This window comes from Hypomesus transpacificus, chromosome 23, assembly GCF_021917145.1.
Source record: "Hypomesus transpacificus isolate Combined female chromosome 23, fHypTra1, whole genome shotgun sequence".
NCBI lineage: Eukaryota > Metazoa > Chordata > Actinopteri > Osmeriformes > Osmeridae > Hypomesus > Hypomesus transpacificus.
Window position 1 is genome coordinate 3,247,627 of NC_061082.1, and position 19,732 is coordinate 3,267,358.

Sequence of the window (19,732 nt, forward strand, 5' to 3'; positions counted from 1 at the left end):
AGGAGGCCATCACTAAAATAAACTATGCCACCATTTGAATAAAGAATACTACATGTTTCCTGCGTGTCTGAGTCTGTTGTGTCTATATCAGGTAGATACAACTCCACCTCTTTCTAACTTTCACCCCATCACTCTCAACCTCAAACCCAATCCCCTCCTCGCTCTCAAATGCAGGATCCTCCTCCTTTCTCGCTCAGGCTTAAGGTGATAGGCGTGAACACTTTCCTTCCCCGGTCCCTCTCTGGCTCGAGGTGATAGGTATGAACAGTCTGGAATGACAGTGTCAAGTTTCAGACCTGCTCAAACAGCACGTCCTCTTCTTCCTGCATGACAGACACAGTCAGGAGGAAAAAAAGACATCTGTGAGCTGAAACAACAAACACACAAACTCAGTCGACGAGTGTGTGAGTTTACAAACAATGACACAGCAACAGAAGTTAGGGGACAGCCATGCAGGTCAAACTGGATCTGTCGTTTTCTTTTCAAACCCATTGATGAGTGGTGAGTAGCAGAGGAGTTGGGTACAACGCGATGAAAGCTTAAGCATTCAGTTTAGGTACCTATGAATGAATTAACCATGATATTTCACCCCAAAGATATCCAGTCTGATTGGTCTCCAATTCATGATGCAGCCTACAACGGCCATGCTCTCAGTCTGCAAAAGCTTATTACTCAGGTACAGTTGCACACAGGACTGCTCTGGACCTGTTATCATACCAGCGCATGCCTTTACTTGTATAGTGTTATTCGATGTCCAACATTACATTGTGTAATCAACTTCCAAGCAAGTTACAACATGAGGGGAATATACCAGTAAATCATTATGTAATTTAAAATGATGAAAGGCTGGTTGTTTTGATGCTTTGGTGCTGTATCTTGTGTTTTATTTTCCTGACGTCATTCTTTGGTCCTTACAGGGAGCGTGTGTGAACTTGGCCACCCTGGACAGAGTCTCTCCCCTCCATGTAGCATGTCTACAGGGCAACACTGCATGTGCCAAGATGCTGATTGACAATGGGGCTAATGTCAGTAAGATGATACATCATATACATACTTTGTTCACAAAAGAGGCCTCTTGAAAGTAGAAACACTTCAAAATAGCATGAGAGAAGGTGTTGCTTTATTAATCAGACGGGGACATTTGGGTGCATAGTCGAGCATGTCATTTAAAAATTAACTTTGAGGACATAAATGTTTGACAAGGACATGAAACCTGTACAAAGTAAGCACAAATCATTCTGTTGAAACGGGCAATTATTGCCCTCTTTTTTATTCTTGTGTGTGTGAAATGAGTTGGTGATTAACCACAAATACAGACACGTGGCTCTTTGCTTAAAAACATAATCAAAATCCTTAGAGAACAATACCCATACTGAGAAAATCACAATATTTGGCCAAAAATGTGAGGAAAAAACTTGCTGAAAAGATGACAAATTTATCAGCTCTGTTCATAGACAGATCTGCGAGGTGTGAGGAAACTCACAATTCGGAAACTGCAAAGCTCTGTGTAATTCCCCAGTACACAGTGCACCACCCATGTCAACATTGACATACATAATGTAGGTGAGATGGCAATCATTTGTCATTTCCAATACTAATGTTGTCAGTGCTTGACTGAACAGTTCAGAGGTTTTCCTATTTGTCAATAATCTTTGACCCAAAAGAAGTAGATGGAGCGTACAGAGTAAAGAGAACCTTCTCATTAGAGCTGAAGTGCCATGTTGTTTTCTAGCTGAACTCACCCACTGTGGAGCAGACCACTGCCCTGTCTCAGGCCTGTGACCTGGGCCATGTGGCCTGTGTGACCCTGCTCCTGCAGCATGGGGCTGTGCCCCAGGGCTCTTGCCTCTCAGACTCCCCCATCCACAGAGCTGCAGCCAAAGGTCAGCCAAAGGCCACATTCTCCAGGAAAGGCTCTCTCAATGTTTCCTTCTATAGGCATGTCAGAGGGTTGTGAGGAAGGCTTAGATTTACCATGTGTTTGCACCAGGTAAAAAGCATTTTTGCACCTTTGTTTCTTTACAAATTTGGGAGATAAAATTTAGCATTGACCAAAAAAGTTAAATCAGGATTTTGTTTTGATATTGTTTCTTCAGTTTCTTTCTTCTGTTTTCTTCTGGAAAGTCTTTATTGTTGGAAAATATGTACATTTACATGGCTAATATTTAACAAATGTAAGGCTATCCTTAGTCTTTCCAAGCAGAGAAAGGTTTCAACTGTATGATGAAAATTACCTCTAAAACAGTACCTTGTTTTTTTTATAATACTCAGTTGCATAACCTCAGGCTCATGTTTGTAATCTGGTTTTAAAAGCTGATTCCATGCATTTTTGCCCCACAGTCTGATGATATAGTATGTTTGCCCAGGTCACCTGGAGTGCATAGAGTCGCTGGTTCATCATGGTGCAGATGTGAATCACATTGTCGACCAATCAGTGTCCCCTCTTTACACTGCCAGCACCAATCAGCATCTCAGCACTGTGAGGAGATTGCTTCAGCTGGGTATGAAATGGAATTTTCTTCAGTTGACTGAGATCATGCCAGAGAATTTGTGTGACTGTCTAAGGGCCTTATTTACTGCATCGTGAGCAATTTTACGCAGAATTACTAGGCAGAATTTGTGAAAGGAATAGCAACATTAAAATAGTTCCCATCCCATTCTACCAAAACACATCTACCAAACATAAACAAGGCAATTTTCCGAAAATTCTAGATATTCTCAATTTGTTTAGCAATGTGATGTGGTTTTTGAACTGAGAAACAACATATAATTTTGAGTATAATTGAGGTGTTTGTGTTTTGGCCCTCGCCAGGTGCAAGTGTGAACAGCAGTGAGAATGGGGAGTCTCCCCTGCATGCTGCGGCTTGTAGCTCCAGTCCTGAGCTGGTCTCGGTCCTCCTGGATCACGGTGCAGACTGCTCCAGCAGGAACGCCCAGGGCAAGCTCAAGTCTGGGATTATCTCTGGTGTCTGTTCATGAATAATCCGTCATTTTTGGAGTTTGATACTGTTACTATAAAGATATAGCTTTATTATGTCTGTTGAGTTGGTGTTATAGCCGTTATTCAAATGCATGTTTTGGACTGAGTTGTCTGACTAGAAGTGCCCAGTTGTGTCGTTTACGATCACTAAACAAACATGACAAAGGTCATGGCAAAGAAGAGACTGAAATACATGGTGTTCACCTTAATTTAGAGTTTAAACTATTTTGTCTGTACCAATCTTACCTGTGCTCTCTAGCCCATAGTTACATCTGCAGTATAGAATAATTTGCCATTCTGTTGAAATCCATTTCCAGGTTATGTCAATAGGTGGTGCACTGGCACCATGTAAGAACAGCTCTGCACTTCGAACACAATATTGAGTTAATTCTTAACTGCTGTGTTGTCTTTTAACTTTTAAATGAACAAATTATTCATTTTGTACTGTACATTTTCAGGAAAGATGAATCAATAGATGATCTAAAAATAAATGAATGAATTAAATAATAAATAAATAAACAGGAATATTACAAACCACACAAGAAATGATCTATCATCAGAATGAATCAATCAAATGCTGTAGTACAAATCAACACACATACACACATTCACAAACCAACACACCCACATTCATTGTCAGATAACAATACCATTAGCTGTGTTATTGAAAAGAGACAAATATATTTCTCCCCCTGAATAAATAGGTTACAGCATGATTACAATCCAGCTATTCGATAGTATTTCAAATCAAGAGTTCAATCTGACTCTGATGAGGATGGGCCTGAGGGTTTCCCATGAATCAGAGTAATCAAGACAAACGAAGCCAAAGGCTGCCAGAGAAATGGATACCTGGAGATACTGAAGTGTGGCTCCTGTGAGGGCCGATACATTTAGCTAAAGTGAGCTATTGATTGCCTTCTCCTTGAGTTTGTGTTGGCTTCAATTTTCCACAAAGTAATGACCGAAGAAAAGTTACTGAGGAAATTCAAATTTTTTTACATTAAAGTTAAAAGAGTTTAGAGAATTATTTCTGATGTTTTTTTGGGGGGTATTTACATCTGGTATTTATAATTTAAATAAGACAGCTATGGAGGAATCACAATATACACCACGACCAACTAAATAACAGCATCTACAGTAAAAGTCATTCCTTCAGTTAAAAGCTCTGCTTATTTTTACCACACTTCTTCCAATTATGTCTGTGGTAATGAAAGGTGACTGTTAGTGAAGTGTCTTTCTGAGTGTGTCTATGGCTCATGGCAGCCTGTCATCACTGCCCGTCTCTTCTGAATGTCTATTAGTGTGCCTGCTGCAGGGCTCACTGTCCCCTGACCTCGTCGGGTCTGCCTGGACAAGCCACACCGCAAAGGAGAGGAGCGATGCACGACTGAATGGGCTGTGTTTGTGCGAGACCAAGGGAGCTTTATAGGGTGCTGTCAATGGAATGTAAACTGTGGTTCTGACAAGAAAACTAAATATAAAAGCCTGGTATTTTATATTTTAATAAAACAGCGAGCTTTTGTCGAGAGAGGCAGCAATGTGCTGCGCAGTGAACATGAAGATTCTCTCTGCTGTGATAAAGCAACAGTTGCTCAGACACATCCAAGGGCTCTCCTCTCCGGCAATACTCATTAGCTCACCATCGATCCGCTCTCCCAATTTGCTGCTGGAGGTAAATCATTGTCCCCTCAAACGTAGCATGAGCACCCGGGGCCAGCCACACATTGAGCTCAGCTTCGATTTACTTCCATTTAATGTTAAATCAATGGTGTGGAGGAGTTCCTGACTTCTGAGACTCCCTGAGCAGAACCTATCAGACCCCCTGTAATTAGTGACATCTGGGAAATCAGGAATGAAGACGCCGTCAGTGGGGGAGAACCGTCATGTGAACCGTTGTTCGGCCACACTTTCTATTGAACAACTTCCTCTGGGCTGTGGTCTTGCATCATTAATGAGAACATGCCTATTGGGTTTTTTGATCTTGCATAATTAACAGGATTGGTCTTCCTATAAGTGAGTCTTTGGACTTGGTCAGGTACTGAGGTATGGCAGCACTTAGGGTCTTGGCCCACCTGAATGTGATGCCCAAACTTTAACATGCGTTGTTTGGAGTCAGGCACTGCTTTTAGCCTTGCCCTCCGCTTAATGCACCTGCACTTACTTCCCGAACAGCAGCAAAAGCATTTTTCCGGCAACGGTAAAAATACAACAAATAAAGCAAGTTTTACACCCAGTGCACACATTCTCTTAGAACGATCCAATGACTTATAACAACTGCCCATTGATGTGGCAAGAGAGGTTTCTCAACTGCGTGAGTAAAGGGAACCTTTAAAAGGAAAAGGAGACATGACATGTGAATGAGAGGAATAAAAATAGAAATTAGGAAACAAAGGGTAGCGGAACCTGCTCAGAGTTTTTACAAAGCCCAACACAGTAAACTCCCTTAAGTGAGCAGCGAGTTATTTTATTATTATCCTATCACCGTCTAAATGCCACCATCCACCATCAGCTGAAAAATGTTGACAACAATCATTGGTCCATGTGTCATGAGACCATGCTTTTCTAATATTCTAAATATGCCCCCCCTCTGTGCAGTGGCCCATAGGCTGATTGCTCTGAGCTGGATCTTGTTATAGATACCCAGCTATCCCACTGAGCTGTGTGAGTTGCTCCTGCCATCTCCTCGTACTCAGCAGTAATTGCCTTGGTATTTTTAGTTTGCCGGCATCGGGTAATTAAAACAAATAGAGCCGGTATCGGAGACACAGATCTCTCAGTAGCTTCTCTGGAGTACATAGGGAGAGGTTTAGTGAGGTCACACACTCTGCTGTGTTTTCAATTAGACACCTCTGCACCGATGAGGCTGTTACCGGAGAGGCTGGCATCAGGAGGAGGACACAGCAGGACTAGAGCACGGGGCAGGGCTGGCATCAGGAGCAGGACACAGTAGGACTGGAGCATGGGGCAGGGCTGGCATCAGGAGGAGGACACAGCAGGACTGGAGCACGGGGCAGGGCTGGCATCAGGAGGACACAGTAGGACTGGAGCACGGGGCAGGGCTGGCATCAGGAGGATGACACAGCAGGACTAGAGCACGGGGCAGGGCTGGCATCAGGAGGACACAGCAGGACTGGAGCACGGGGCAGGGCTGGCATCAGGAGGACACAGCAGGACTAGAGCACGGGGCAGGGCTGGCATCAGGAGGACACAGCAGGACTAGAGCACGGGGCAGGGCTGGCATCAGGAGGATGACACAGCAGGACTGGAGCACGGGGCAGGGCTGGCATCAGGAGGACACAGCAGGACTGGAGCCTCTCAAAAGCACAGTGAGACTGTTTATGCCAAACCAGGAGGAGTGATGTTTCTTCCGTGTTGTACAGAATGTGTCTGAGATTGTTATCTGGCAGGATTCTGGGTGGTGCTTCCAGCTTCAACGGATGTATTTTGGGAAACATTTCTAGGTGCTCCTCCGTGTCAGATCATTGCTGGAGGAGCCGGCCTTGTTCAGACTGAGGGTTCTCTAGCTGAGAGAGGACACTCCATGACAATAGACATAACTTGATAAAAACAATGACGCAAGTTTATTCTTGTTCATATAGTTATATAATGTATCCAAAAGAAATATTATACAATAGAATCAGAAAATAATTATGGATTTTTCTACAGTACATGATGTGAGCTTTGTAATAAATAGTCTTTCATTTAAAGATCCATGATCAGTCATAAAAAATACATTATTGATTTCACGTCACAGGATTAAGAGTCTCTGCTACTGTAACTCTCAAATGCCCGAAGGTGATGAGAGCGAATCTCCTGGGCAACCGAAAACGCGGCATTATCGCACGTTCCTATTTCACTGCTACCAGAGAAAGTCTTTCTCTGCATGACAACAGACAGCCCTTGAGGTAGGACCTACCTGCTCTTGTTTTATCAGTGAGTCCAGAAGCAGTCATCCGCAGGCTAGCCTCTGACCTGCCTCTGCCTCAGGAGGACAGGCAAGTCTCTGTGTAAGCAACTGGGGCAGGTCAGGAGGGCTGCCCTCCGGTGCCTAGCAGGTAGAGGCAGAGGAGGTTGAACACACACAGGATCAGCACCAGACCCATGAGGACCTTCTGCACCCAGAGACACTCGTTCATATTCTGCTCCAACCGGGAGTTACTGGCCATCAGACGCATCAGCTGATTGGGGGGAGAGATGAGGAGGGGGGTGATTGGTCGTTTATTCATGTTAAACAACATGCCAGCTCGAGCTGACGCACTTATCACAATGCAGTTTGCATGAACTTGTAGAGCTGTGTAAAAACAGAGCACGGATAATAGAGAGAAGAAAAAAAAATGAAAGAGGTATTCAAATACATGAATCTTTTTCTCCAATCAGAGCTTACCATTGTTTGAAGGTCCTGATGCCCATTGGTTCCTGCTTCCATAGGGTTGTCCGCCTGATAGCTCGGGGAGGGCCTACTGCTCTCCAGGACGTGACAGCGCAATCTACAGGAAGGAAACCCACACATGAGGGAGGGGGGGACAGTCTTCAAGGGAGGAGGTGATAATCAGCCTGCTACAGTGACACAAGCAGGCTGAGGGGAAGTGGTTAGAAGGGGTTGAGAAACCCATGTGGAGCAACTGTAACTGAGTGCTTAAGAAGGCCCTTATCTTATCCAACGACCTTTGCTTGTGACTTAGTTATATGACGATATTGACAAGCCCATCTCAAGAATGACCACGCACAAATATATACAAGCTACCTGTGCTCCATGACCCTGGTTTTGGGAACGTCCTTCCAGAACTGGGTGAGATCTGGCGAGCCGGCATTCTGCTCCATCTCAGCAGCCATCACCAGGAAGCGATCCTGCAGAGAAGCCTGATATCCTGCAACCCAAAGACTACATTAACCACGTTCATGTTTCAGTATTAAGGAACATTTGCTTTGAATCCTCTATCCTTGCTTTAGCATAAATACATACAATCTATTTTTATTTCAATTTCCCCTTTGTTTTAAGGCGGGGGATCCGTGAAAAAGCCAGTTCCAGGGCAATGTTCCAGGGCGATGTCCCGCTAGATTTTGAATGGAACTGAAACAAACGAGTCCCTTGTAACGAAAATTTCATGAGACTAAAAAGAGCCTAAAGAGATGACTCTGTTTCCTTCGCTCTGATTAGGAACCAGACATGTCTTATCCACAAAGCTGGGGATTCAAGATATCAGGCCATAGATGTCCCTTCCAAAAAAAAAAAAAAAAAAAAAAAAAAGAATTAATGAAGTTGAAAGCCAGAAAAAGTCTGGAATAGTGCCATGATTTGATTGATCTGAACCATGTCGATCACATCATAAGCCACGGCTGACATTTCCATGCTTGAAAGCCCGCTCAGCTTCTTATCAGCCAAGTTTCTGTATCCAAACTCCATGTTAGTCTCACCAGACTGAGAGAAGGTTTGACCTTTGGTGTTCCAGCCTTCCAGGGGAACGTATGGAGGCTCTAGAGCTTCTGTATTTACACTCCATTAGATTTCGGAAGGCTCGGTTTAGGGGAGATAAAAGATGACTATTTCATTCCTCTTAAAATATGTATGTGAAAAAAACACTTTGTCAGCTCTTTTGGAAACTTAACAGTCTGGGCCTTTTGATTATTCTGAAGCTCTCTCTCTGTGTGTGAAAGTATTTTCAAACATCTGCCAAGCAGATGAGGCTTGAGAGTGCAGAGGAGAAGTGCTCTACCTCCATGTAAGGACACCACTATGTCCAGCGAAGCCCCTGGTTCACAGGTTGCATTGCTGGGCTTCACTCTGTATTTCTCAGGTGCTGTGGTTCGTACCTGTGATAAGACAAAGCCAAGAAGACTATTAAAGAGGAAAGCAGACACAACAATGGATCGCATGGAGGACAATGTTTGTGTCCAATGATGTACGTAGTTACGGCCTAACACGCAGACACACAGTTCCAAGACACCCACACTCCTGCAGATGCTTCTCACTAACCTTGAAGGCCACTTGATCCTTGGTGACGTTGGTCAGGACAATGAGGCATTTCTTTTCCGTGTCTTTGGAGCCAAAGCAGAGTTCCTCTGCTGGACTGAGGGAGAGGTGGAGGTGGGAGGAGTAGAGGAGAGGAAAAAGTCTTTATCTGTCAAGAGTCTGTGACGAAGGACATGGCTGAATTTTATCAAAATAATTCTCAAATGCCAATACATCTGCGTGGTGTCGACATGATCTTCCAATTACTTTACAACCTGTTTGTTGTTGTTCTCTGTGATGTCTTGTCCGTATCGATCTGGTTGGTTAAGCTTCCTACGCTTCAGATTAAGATGTAGCTGCCTCAGAGTAATTGTGGTATGGTTACCGCTCAAGTATCCTGGGACTTGGGAGTCTCTGTTTATACACGTTTCTCAAACCAGCTGTTTCCATCACTTCCAATCACTAGCTTTCTCTTCATCCCTGCTGTGGGCTCTGCTGGGAAGACAAGGTCCATCTGTACCAGACTGAGCAATGTTTGGCACTATTCTTACCTCAAGTAACCATATTCACATACATGCCGAGAGCACAGTAAGTGTCATCTATCTATCGAACTCTAGGGCTATTTTTAATAAAGGAGAGCTTCTCCTTGAAGTAAACATAAAAAAGAAGGGATTATTTCCAGGAAAATAGCAGCTGACTACCACTTCCTGCAGGGCTTTCTCCCTGCTACCTCCTGACCCATATGGAGCAGTCAGGCCCCTGGGTGCCAGCCCTATCTGAACCCACTTACAGGCAAGTTGGGGAATTACACCACATTATTCCCAAACTCAGGCTGAAAAACCATCTGTGGTCTGGCATCAAAGCTGTGAAATGTGGAGCACAAGAAAATCCACAGCCTGAGAAACTAGCCACCAGGCACTTTGGTCTCCACTGCTAATTCCCTGCCCACGCCACCCCAACCTTTACTCAGCACTGGCTGTGTTACCTTCCACTAATTCTCAAATCACCAACAGGATTAAAATGCCTGTGTTGTGATTATGAAGTCTCTCATTCTGCATCCAGTGCAGGCTGCAGCTATTAGAACAGGGATTGTTCCAACATCCTTCCTTCTTATTCCCCCTCATGTTCTTTGCCCCAGAAAGGAGTCTAGGGAGAGTGGTGGTCCATTGAGACCAGAGTGACCCACTAGAATCTTAGGAAACCTTTGACAAACATACTTGGAACATCAAAGCCTCACATCCCCACTTGTGCCCAAATCCTCCTGGACCCAAATCAGGGCCAACATGGCTTAGTAACCTAATTGTATTTAAAGCTCATATACAGTACAATCTGTTTATTACTCAAATGCATAGCCTAGAGCTGTGAAAGAACATTTCAGATCAAAGACTAGACTCTAAAAAGCCAACCTCGGGGGAAATGACTCAGGAAAAGAGGAACAACCACATTTGACATTTCAATAAACATTGAAGCCTGGAAATTCAACAGTGAGTCCAATCCCAAAACAGGCAACATGTGGGTTAGGAGAGAGCATGTGCATTGAGGAGTGTGCAGTTATAGAAGCTGGAAGGTTTGCCTGTTGGCCAGCATTAAAAGGGACATCATTAGAAGTGTAACCTCTCTATTGACAGATGGAGCTGTTGACAAAATACTATTGTCTTTACTGAGCCCTTCATTGTAAAGTAATTGCATGATGGCTGCACTACACTGATGATAGGCCGTAATGGTCAATCAAGGAGTCTGATTGATCATTGCACCACAGTAATTACGCCTGCCAAAGGATTTTCACTCAATAAGCTATTCTTGATTTCTGCTCAAATCCGAGAGAATCAATTGATCCACAAGGCGCAAACATACGGATACCTGGCTGTGGTTTAAGTCAAAAGGCATTGATCCTCTAACCCTTATAGGATGACTCCAGAGCTACCGGATGCCCTGCGGCCACTGGACTGAGGAATCTATTCAACTTGAGTATATCTGATAGATGGATGACTGGGTGGATGGATGGATGGAGGTGTGGGGTGGGGGTGTATACCTAACGTGCAGAAGGGGGCCCTTGAAGGTGGTTAGTGGCTTCCTGGCTCCTTTGGTCCGGCTGTCTCCTTTGTCACTGTCGTCCAACTTCAGACTGTCTTCCTGGAAGTTGACCTGAAATAACATTAGCCTTGTCAAACTAAGTTCATGAACACACAAGACAATCTGTTTTAAAGACTTGGTAAAGGGTCCGTTTGGCGGCATAGGGTTGAAGACATGTCAGCTCATGTGTAAGTCGTTTCATTGCGACACAGAAGGCAACCACTGACCCTTGCGCAGTCTAGTGGGACCATGGGAGCACTTGACCACAATTCCCCAAAATAAATTAAAATACTCAGAACCACAACAACCCTTTTGTGAAGGTCACAAAGTTCCCATGGTGACGACCAGCCACACAACCCCACAGTGGAACTGTATCTCTACAGGTCAGCACTCTCACTTCAACAACATCCATACACTTTACCCTACATTCTCCTCACATCCACTCTAATGCATGACAAAGTCACAAGACTATAGGACTGATAACACATGCGTTGTGCAATGTTGGCAGAAAGTTAGGAAATGAAAAGTGAAGGTCAGTGGGTGGAGCTTGCATCATTTCTAGTGTACCATATTGCTCAGGAGCAGCCGTGCTGTTTGGACCCAGCTTGTAGTAGACAGATGGGAGAGTGAACACAGAAGGAGAGGATGAGAGAGCTGGCGGAGAGGTGGGGGGAGATCTGCTTGTGATCCCTGTATAACCACTAATTACTCAGACGGGGAAGTGTGTCTTCTGCTGTGCTAAGCAACACACACTTCCTCCTCCAATCAGCAGAAGGCTGTGACACACAGCTGACACAGTGAGAACATCGAGAGACAGTTTCTGGTCAAACAGCATTTTTATTGATTATGATTTTTCAAATCAAGTGTAGTACAGGTAAAAGGCACTAATACTAAAGGTAAACACAAGGGATGATCAAAATACATCCGTTCATTAAAATGAATACAATTGTCATTAATCAAATCATAACAAAATACTTTGTTAATTAAATTAAGTGGAAAACAAAGAATCTTCAAATCATTATTTAGAGTAATGAAAGCAGGTGCATACATGAGATCAAATAAAATGTTAGATTTGGTAATGAAACCATGTTAAAAAGGTTACATTACATGAATGAAATTAATACTATTAAAAGTTAACTTGGCTGTGTTCTAAAGATTTCAACACAAAAACATCCAGTAACCTGTGCTTTAGGAAAGTCTGTGAGCAGAGATCTTGAAGTGGCCGTGGAGTGGTTAGGGTAGATTCAGAATGGCCTCCAGTATGATTGTGACAATAAGGCACAGTGCATGGCCATTATACCATACCATGGTATATTATACCGAGGTAGCTTTGCATAACGTGATCTAGCAGTCGGTATAGTGCACAATATATGCAAAGTCTATGAAACAGTTGAGTGCAAATATGCCATCAAGAGTATAAGGAAAAAGAATGACACATTTTGTGCTGGTAGTGTTTGTTAAAAAACAATTTCCCTTCTCGTATGAAACTGTATATCATATTCAAGGGTTAAGTGCAATTATAGGCTATGCCTTTGAATTAAAATAGGAATTGGATATATGTTTGGCATTAATAAAGTTGCCTTAGTCTCTGGAATATATCAAATATATATCATATTAACAGTTAGGTGTCTAAAGAGGCACAATATTACAGGTTAAAATATCAAAATAGTACTGGTTGGCTAAGCTATGTTTCTCTCTTCAAACAAAGGCCAAATGAATAAAAAGGGATTAAAAAGTCATAAAAGTACATCTCGTCTTTCGTTTTGAAACGTGAGGGGTCATTTTGAAATGTGTGGGCACATCTTCCGAGTATGAAATGTGTAGTCCCGGTAGGTTTTGAATGTGAAAAGGTTGAACTTGTCCGTGATGGCAGATGGCTGATGCATCAAGGATGAAGTGCCCAGAACCACACAGGTGAGCAGAAATGACACACTGCAGGTCTCCACTGTGAGGCTTGTGTGGGTGAGATCCTACAAAGCCTTACCACCAGCCCTTGTTTCAAAACAGAGAGAAAGGCAATTAGCTTCCCTGAGCGATCAGCAAACCAACACACTGTTGAACCCTCAAAATTGGTGGGAGGGCTTCCTCGTTTACGCAAAGCAAAGGAATCAGAAGCTGAATCCATGAGTGACAGTGAGGAATGTATGGCCTTCTGTCCAGACGGTTTAGAGTGAGGGCCAGACACTGGTCACTGGGGTTAGCACCAGGCCCTAGCCTTAGTCAGCACATCATGAGATAAGGGCTAGCTCATTACAGGCACCCCACACACACGCACGCACACACACGCATGCAGACACACTCGCTAACATACAGACACTGTCCAGCTAATTCCCTTTGGGGCTTTACATTCCAGCGGCTCAACCTGGGATGTGTGGTAAGACCACCAGTCTTACCACACATCCCACTAGAGGCTGGCCTGAAACAGCTCCACAGGTTCCTTGAGCCACTCAGCACAAACAACGACGTGTGTTGATCAAACATAAGAGGTCAGAGCATTAGGTTAGGCCTATTAGTCTCACTGGTGAGAAAACAAACCCCATGCTATTCCCACCCTGAGGTTTGACTAGGTGGACCAACAATCCATAAATACAAATAATTCCTGTGTGCTTTGACACCATCCGCATGCCTCTCAAATGAGGAGCCTGTGAATTATTTACCAACCAAACTCGCATATCGCCGTTGTGTAAATCTAAAAAATCTGTCGAGCGTGACTAACGTGCTATTCGCCAACAATGGGATGTTTTCCGTTTGTGTTTTTGTGGGCGCGTAAGAGGCTCACAGGAGCAGCTTTGTGTGACGCAGGCCTGCCGGGCCACTTGAGTCTGTGTGCACCAAGAAGTCTCCAGCAGCAGCACAGGTTCCTCAACGGCTTAAAAGCTCAACAGGAGTCTAACCCCCCCCCCCCCCCCCCCCCCCCCCCCCCCCCACCCGGTTGGCTCTGAATAAACTTGGGCTACACAGGGACTAGATAGTACACCCCCAACAAGGGTAAACAACCAGACTGTCAGAGGAGAGCAACACTCACAGCACTTGGATCCGTTTATAAATACTCGGAAGAAAGTGTCCTTAAACGAGGGGGTACTTGGGACAGGATATCTACTTGTCTTCGTGTGCACAAGAATCTTGCCAATCCCTAAGTATCTCCTGAAATGACTCCCTAATACCCACTCTCTATTCCCATGCACGTTCGTTTGGCGGGTCGCTTGCCCCCCCATAAACAAGGCTAAATAGATTACAGTGCTCTGGATTGAGACCCTGTAGGGGAGAGGAATGTGTGCAGCTGCAGCATATGCCAGTCATGACAATTTCATAATGTCAGACATAGAGAACGAGAGAGAAAGAGACCTCGTCTTGACAGAAAGAGAACGAGAGTGGAAGATGTTGAGCAAGGGCGTATGGACCAAGTATGGAACCCCCCCCCCCCCGGTCACTAACCCCTCCCCCAGCAAACCAGATGAGACCATCACTGAGCACAAGCCACAGCCTCTGACAGCCCCTGCAGCCCAGCCTTCAACAAGGTCAAAAACAAAGCCACTAGTCTGGAACACAGAGAGACAACGGGAGAGTCTGAGAGCATCTGGAAAAATCCTGTGTGAAGTCAGGTAGATGAAAGTGTGAGAAGATGAAAAATACTAATAAAACACCCTGCAAAACTTCCTCTGTGACTGACTTGACACCATCTCTCTGTATCCTGAAAAAGACCTCAGAAGATTAGAAGGGCGCCATGCGCTCAGTGAGACTGGCTGTGATGTGTGGGTAGTGTTGGGCAGGATTAGGCTGCAGCGGAAGACATTAGGAGTCACCTTGACAGAGACAATGAGCAGGAGCTTAACAGCTGCCAAATCAGGGCATTACTGCCTCTTAATTCACAGCGTCTCGGCGGAGTACCCGATTACATGCTGTAATCTCACACTGAATTCCAGAAATGAAAAAAAGCCCATGAGTGAAGCCCCACATCAAAGTGAAAGGGGAACTTGACTGAACTTTGCATAACATGGCCGATGTCTCGTTTGACGACAGACATGGCCTGGGTGTGTTTGTGTGTTGTGAAAGTTTCAGAAGATATGTTTATAACTGGAACGGGAAAAAAGCACACCTAGGCCAACTGCTGAGTCCATTATCATATTCTACGGTCAACAACTTTAGGAGACCGTATTTTATTTTATGTAGAATATAAAAATGTGACATTGTGTTTCTGCAATCACCCTCTTGCTGCCAAACCACTCCTTCAGGAAGAAGAATATGACAGTTGGTTAAGACAAGGAGGTGTTGTACCTTTTTGGGCTTTACAGCCACTTCAGAGCTGTAACTGGACTCCAGGACATCCTTGCACTCTGATTCACCGTCTTTACTCTCGTTGTCGTCCTCACTAACGATTGGTCCATTCTCACAAATGGGTGTCTGGAAGTCGTCGTCAGGAAGAGGGGGATAGCTGTACTTGAAGGAGTCCTGGAACCAAAAGAAAACAACAGTCCGTTTGTTGGATCAGTTAACTTCAATTGCTGTCAAGCAATGCTGGTGTATAACAGATGCAAGGCTACTCACTTTTTCATCAAAAGTGGGTAAAAACGTACACAGAATCTATCAGCTCTTTGATATTTCAAAAATACTTTTTGAGGCATTTGAAACTAATGAAAGTGAAGACATTGTGAAAGATAAGAGAAAGAAAGAAGAATGGCAGCACTGTTTCTCTCTGCTCTGAGCCGAGGACAAACCTACCGTTCCTCCCATGTGGGATGGCAAATACTCCGGCCCGATAAAGTTCTGCACATCACTTTTGGATGCAAACTTGAGCTTGCTAATGGCTTCTGGACCAAGCCATGTCTTCACAATCTTCCATGCAGCTATCGAGGAAAACACAAGCATCACAGGGTGTGTAAATACTAATGATGAGAGGTTACAAGACAATGACAATAACTGCTTGTGAGCTTGTCATCTTACCACTCATGATCCAAGGCATATCCACTATGATCATTTTGGCTGAAATGATAAGACAGGTCAGAGAGAAGAACACAATCAGAGCATGACCTGCATTAATGCAATAAGTGACCTCAAAATAAATGATAGAAATGTGACCAATAAAGTTAGCTAATGTGCTATAAAAACACACTTACATAGGAACTTTGGGTAATACACTTTGAAGCAATTAATGATGTACTTTACAAAATCCATGTCCTGAAAACAGAAAGTGAAAGAGTCAGAAAGAACAGTATAGCCTGTGAAACCTCAAAGCAAAGCATGACTATAATAGATGTCTTATGGACTTGTAATAGGGAAATTGTTTACAGTCTGAGATGCCTCAAGCTGTGAAATGACCCAGTTCACAATGACTGTAACTTCCATCTTCTGAAAGTATGAAATGAATTGGGCCTTTCAATCACCGTTCCACCCAATCATGTGAAATACCATTATTCAGGGGTGATGGGTATCATGACAAATAAAGAACTAAAAGAAACACCAAGTCTAAAGCAGAAGCTAAAAGGCAGTATTACTTTTGCAATACTCTGGATAGTAAAATGTAATAGCAGAATTCTCTGAACGATTGTCACTAGCCGTGAAGCAATCTTGTTCCTTTTTGGGAGATTGTGTCTAAACAATCTGAAAGTGTCTGTCCTTGTGTGTAAATGAGAAAAAAGAGCACATCTAACAGCTAGAGCTATCTGTCCCTCCCACTAAACAGCTGGTGTAACAACAGAGGATCAATCCCACAACACAACAGACTTATCTGGCACATTTATAAAAATAAACACAATCAGGTGTGTGAACCCCACCTTCGTGACAATCCTTTCATGTGGCAAATATATGGGTAAGATTGGCGTAATTGACTCATCATGAAACTCCAGAGCCATCAATGGAGAAAGACCACTAGGAGTAGCTACTGTCTGGCTGGGTTCCTGGGCTTGCTGACAGCACCACTGCTAAAGAGTACTCACCCAGAGTCTTAATGAGACAACATTAGACAGGTCTGCTCCTGCCCAATAGACTACTACAGGTTTAATTCAACAAACTTCTATTAGGTCAGATTTCCAACCTGATTTTCGAATCCACTCATTTCATATTTGGGTTTCAGGGAGTTATTTATTCTTTGAGCCTTGTATGTGTTTAATTGGGGCATTTCTCCAGGAGAGTTTGGCCTCCGAAATTAGCACGCCGTCAGAGAGCTCCTGCTGGGAGCCCACTTCTGAAACAAAGTCAGTCTTTTGGATTAGGAAGTCTACTTGGATTGACCAACCGGATTTAAAGGTCACTTTAATCTCCAAAGTGTTAAACCATTGAAGAGCATCAATCCCTCCAAGTCCCCATCTCAAATAGCAAGCCATATTAGGATTCTCACCATGACCGCAATAATACTCCCAGCAGAGCACCAGGGGGTTTCAAATGGGACATATCATATACTGTATGCCAAAAGTAACCAAACTAAAACAACCTTTTCTCAAGTCTTGATCTAGAACTTGAGCTGGGTGGCTTGGGCATCAGTTCCACTAGGGTAACTAGGTTAACACTGCGCGGAAGGCCTTTTCCGGCTAAACCCTGCTCGTCAACAACCCCTTATATGTCCTTACAATGTTGCTGAGACCAGACTCCGACATGTCAAACACAACGGTGAGGGGCATCCCTGGTTCTCTCTTGGCGTAACGCTCCAGCCAGAAAGCCACGTACTTCTTCTTGTCCATGATCGTCTTTGCATCCTTGGTATGCAACTTGACTTTGAACCAGACTATAACAGATGAAAGACAGCAGTCAGAACACAATTAACCAATAATCGATAGGCTTTGAGATCACATTTACCATACTGATTTATCAAATTGATGCATCACATAACTTCACCCTCAGAACTAACATATCTGTAAAGTCATGACAACATACATAGCTTGTTGCCCTCCTTGTCGTAACCATGGAGAAAGACGGCACCAGTCTCAAACATCCACTTTGGAATAGTATTCTCACAGATATCTGAAACAAAGAAACAATGTTGTTAGTGAACATAAATGATATTCATGATTCATTTTACAAAAGTTATTTGACAACATCCTAATCAAATGCCTTTCTTCTATTTCTCTGAAGTCAAAGCACATTCACATTGTGAATTTCACAAATGGTCATTATTTTAAACATCACAAGTCTGACTATTGGCATGGAATAATGTTTGCATACCCAATTTCTGGAGAACAGAGATTTGACAAACTGGCAGTTTACACCCATCAAATTATGTAATTGCTTGATTCTTTAAAAAAAACAAGCTGAGACAGAAGACTGCCTCAGGCCTGAATGGAGGAGAGACTGGAGCACAAGAAACAATAAGGCTGTTTCTGGCAGAAGGCCAAGCATCCATCTCTGAGGAACACAAGGACAACACAGTCATATGAATCATGCCACTTGGCTAGGCAGTGGTAGGCTCACCGTGCAGTTTGGACTGCCAATGACTCCAGTTTAGTTTAGTATTTTAATGAAACTATAGACTCCTGTTTGGACCACTAAAGCACATAAGAGCCCAGGTGGCCTCTGAACCACCTAATTCACCACATCAAAGTTATAGGTTAATAGTTTAACTACCACTTCACAATCTGTGAATTGAAACGCGCTGAATCAGACCTACCATTCACACCATATTCCTTTCTCCACTGAAAGCTTTCATCAATCATTTTCAAGGCGTCATCGATGGAAAACTGTCTCCATGTCAGGTATCCTTCCACTAGAGCATCATCCTTTTGTAATCTGTCCACATCTCTGGAATCATACTTATCTGAAGTTTCTGTCAGGAATAAAACATAATATCATCTTCATCATATCAAACAGGAGTTTCTAAGGCGACCGACTGACATAGTTTAACTTTTTAGCCCTTGGCCTACATTAGTACAGAGTGGTGACAAGTAAAGCAGAACCTATTTCCGCTAGCTTTATACGGCCATGCCCGATTTGCTGTCTTTATGGACAATGAAGGTGTCAGAATGCTAGAAAGTCGCTTAGATTCCCATAGACATGCTACAGGGCCTTAACATCTGTAGTAAACATGGAGTGGGTCTGACCAAAAGGTGACTGTCATCTGACATTCAGTTATTAGCTGGGCACCACTGACATCACATGTCATTAGAGGCTCTCATAGCGAGGTCGTATAACGGAACATAACTACAAGAATATCCAGTAGATAGTCTAGCTATGTAACAACTACCTACCCAAACCAAACGATTAGAGCTAGCTAGCTCGCCAAATAACAAACACAGCATGTTCGACTCCAATAAAACAAAGCTGTGCACTGCTAGTTAGCTAGCTAGCTGCTAACGTACCTTGGATGTACTCATTCTTGAACCTAAATCTTATCTCCTCAATCTTCTCCGTGTCCTGTATGAAAAATAATGATGTCAGAAGCTGGCTTAAATCAGAGCTAAAAATGTTTTTATTATTTGCGGCAGCTGTCACCAGACAAGCTCTACCAAGAAACACGTTTGTTAACCTAATGAAAAAGCAACTAGCTACAGTACCTGCTCGGTTTCAAGTTGTCCACTCTCCGCCATGTTCAAGGGACTGTTGATACTGTATGCTATCGGTGTGGCTAGCTAGAGGGAAGAAGTTGAGTTGTGATGAATCAGAGTTGACTGTGAAACTGTATGCCAGTCCGAGGCCATTTTGGCTCTTACTTTGGCCCCTCCTCTCGGGATCAAACGTTGTTTTAAGCAAATGTTTACTACAAATGGCGTTGATTGCACAATAATGTAACAATGTGATGAATT

At 43.6% G+C, this 19,732-nt stretch overlaps 2 protein-coding genes across 2 annotated transcripts; one reads left to right on the forward strand and one right to left on the reverse strand.

The window, feature by feature from the left end:
* The first annotated feature begins 322 nt into the window (after positions 1-322).
* Positions 323-6,145, forward strand: LOC124485834 (ankyrin repeat and SOCS box protein 9-like). Its single transcript, XM_047047674.1, has 6 exons — positions 323-501; positions 597-676; positions 918-1,025; positions 1,733-1,883; positions 2,367-2,501; positions 2,813-6,145. Exons 1-6 carry the CDS (start codon positions 420-422, stop codon positions 2,977-2,979), a joined length of 723 nt encoding a protein of 240 aa, XP_046903630.1. The 5' UTR covers positions 323-419; the 3' UTR covers positions 2,980-6,145.
* A 419-nt stretch (positions 6,146-6,564) lies between these two features.
* On the reverse strand, positions 6,565-19,622 carry mospd2 (motile sperm domain containing 2). The gene is made up of 15 exons (XM_047047669.1): positions 19,484-19,622; positions 19,289-19,343; positions 18,601-18,756; positions 17,871-17,957; positions 17,567-17,721; positions 16,118-16,178; positions 15,945-15,983; positions 15,723-15,847; positions 15,279-15,452; positions 10,963-11,075; positions 8,955-9,048; positions 8,695-8,791; positions 7,725-7,848; positions 7,365-7,467; positions 6,565-7,158 (listed from the first exon to the last, which is right to left on the reverse strand). The coding sequence occupies exons 1-15, from the start codon at positions 19,514-19,516 to the stop codon at positions 7,006-7,008; spliced, it is 1,569 nt and encodes a 522-aa protein (XP_046903625.1). The 5' UTR covers positions 19,517-19,622; the 3' UTR covers positions 6,565-7,005.
* Positions 19,623-19,732: the final 110 nt, after the last annotated feature.

Bases quoted from the DNA above. Each gene is read 5' to 3' on its own strand.
- LOC124485834 (XM_047047674.1), top strand. From the start codon at position 420: ATGACACAGCAACAGAAGTTAGGGGACAGCCATGCAGGTCAAACTGGA. The intron at 677-917 runs GTACAGTTGCAC...TGGTCCTTACAG, and splicing joins TGCAAAAGCTTATTACTCAG to GGAGCGTGTGTGAACTTGGC. The intron at 2,502-2,812 runs GTATGAAATGGA...GGCCCTCGCCAG, and splicing joins GAGGAGATTGCTTCAGCTGG to GTGCAAGTGTGAACAGCAGT.
- mospd2 (XM_047047669.1), bottom strand. From the start codon at position 19,516: ATGGCGGAGAGTGGACAACTTGAAACCGAGCAG. The intron at 17,958-18,600 runs GTAGGTCTGATT...TCTTTGTTTCAG, and splicing joins AAAGGAATATGGTGTGAATG to ATATCTGTGAGAATACTATT. The intron at 11,076-15,278 runs GTACAACACCTC...ATGTTATTTCAG, and splicing joins TGGCTGTAAAGCCCAAAAAG to GTCAACTTCCAGGAAGACAG.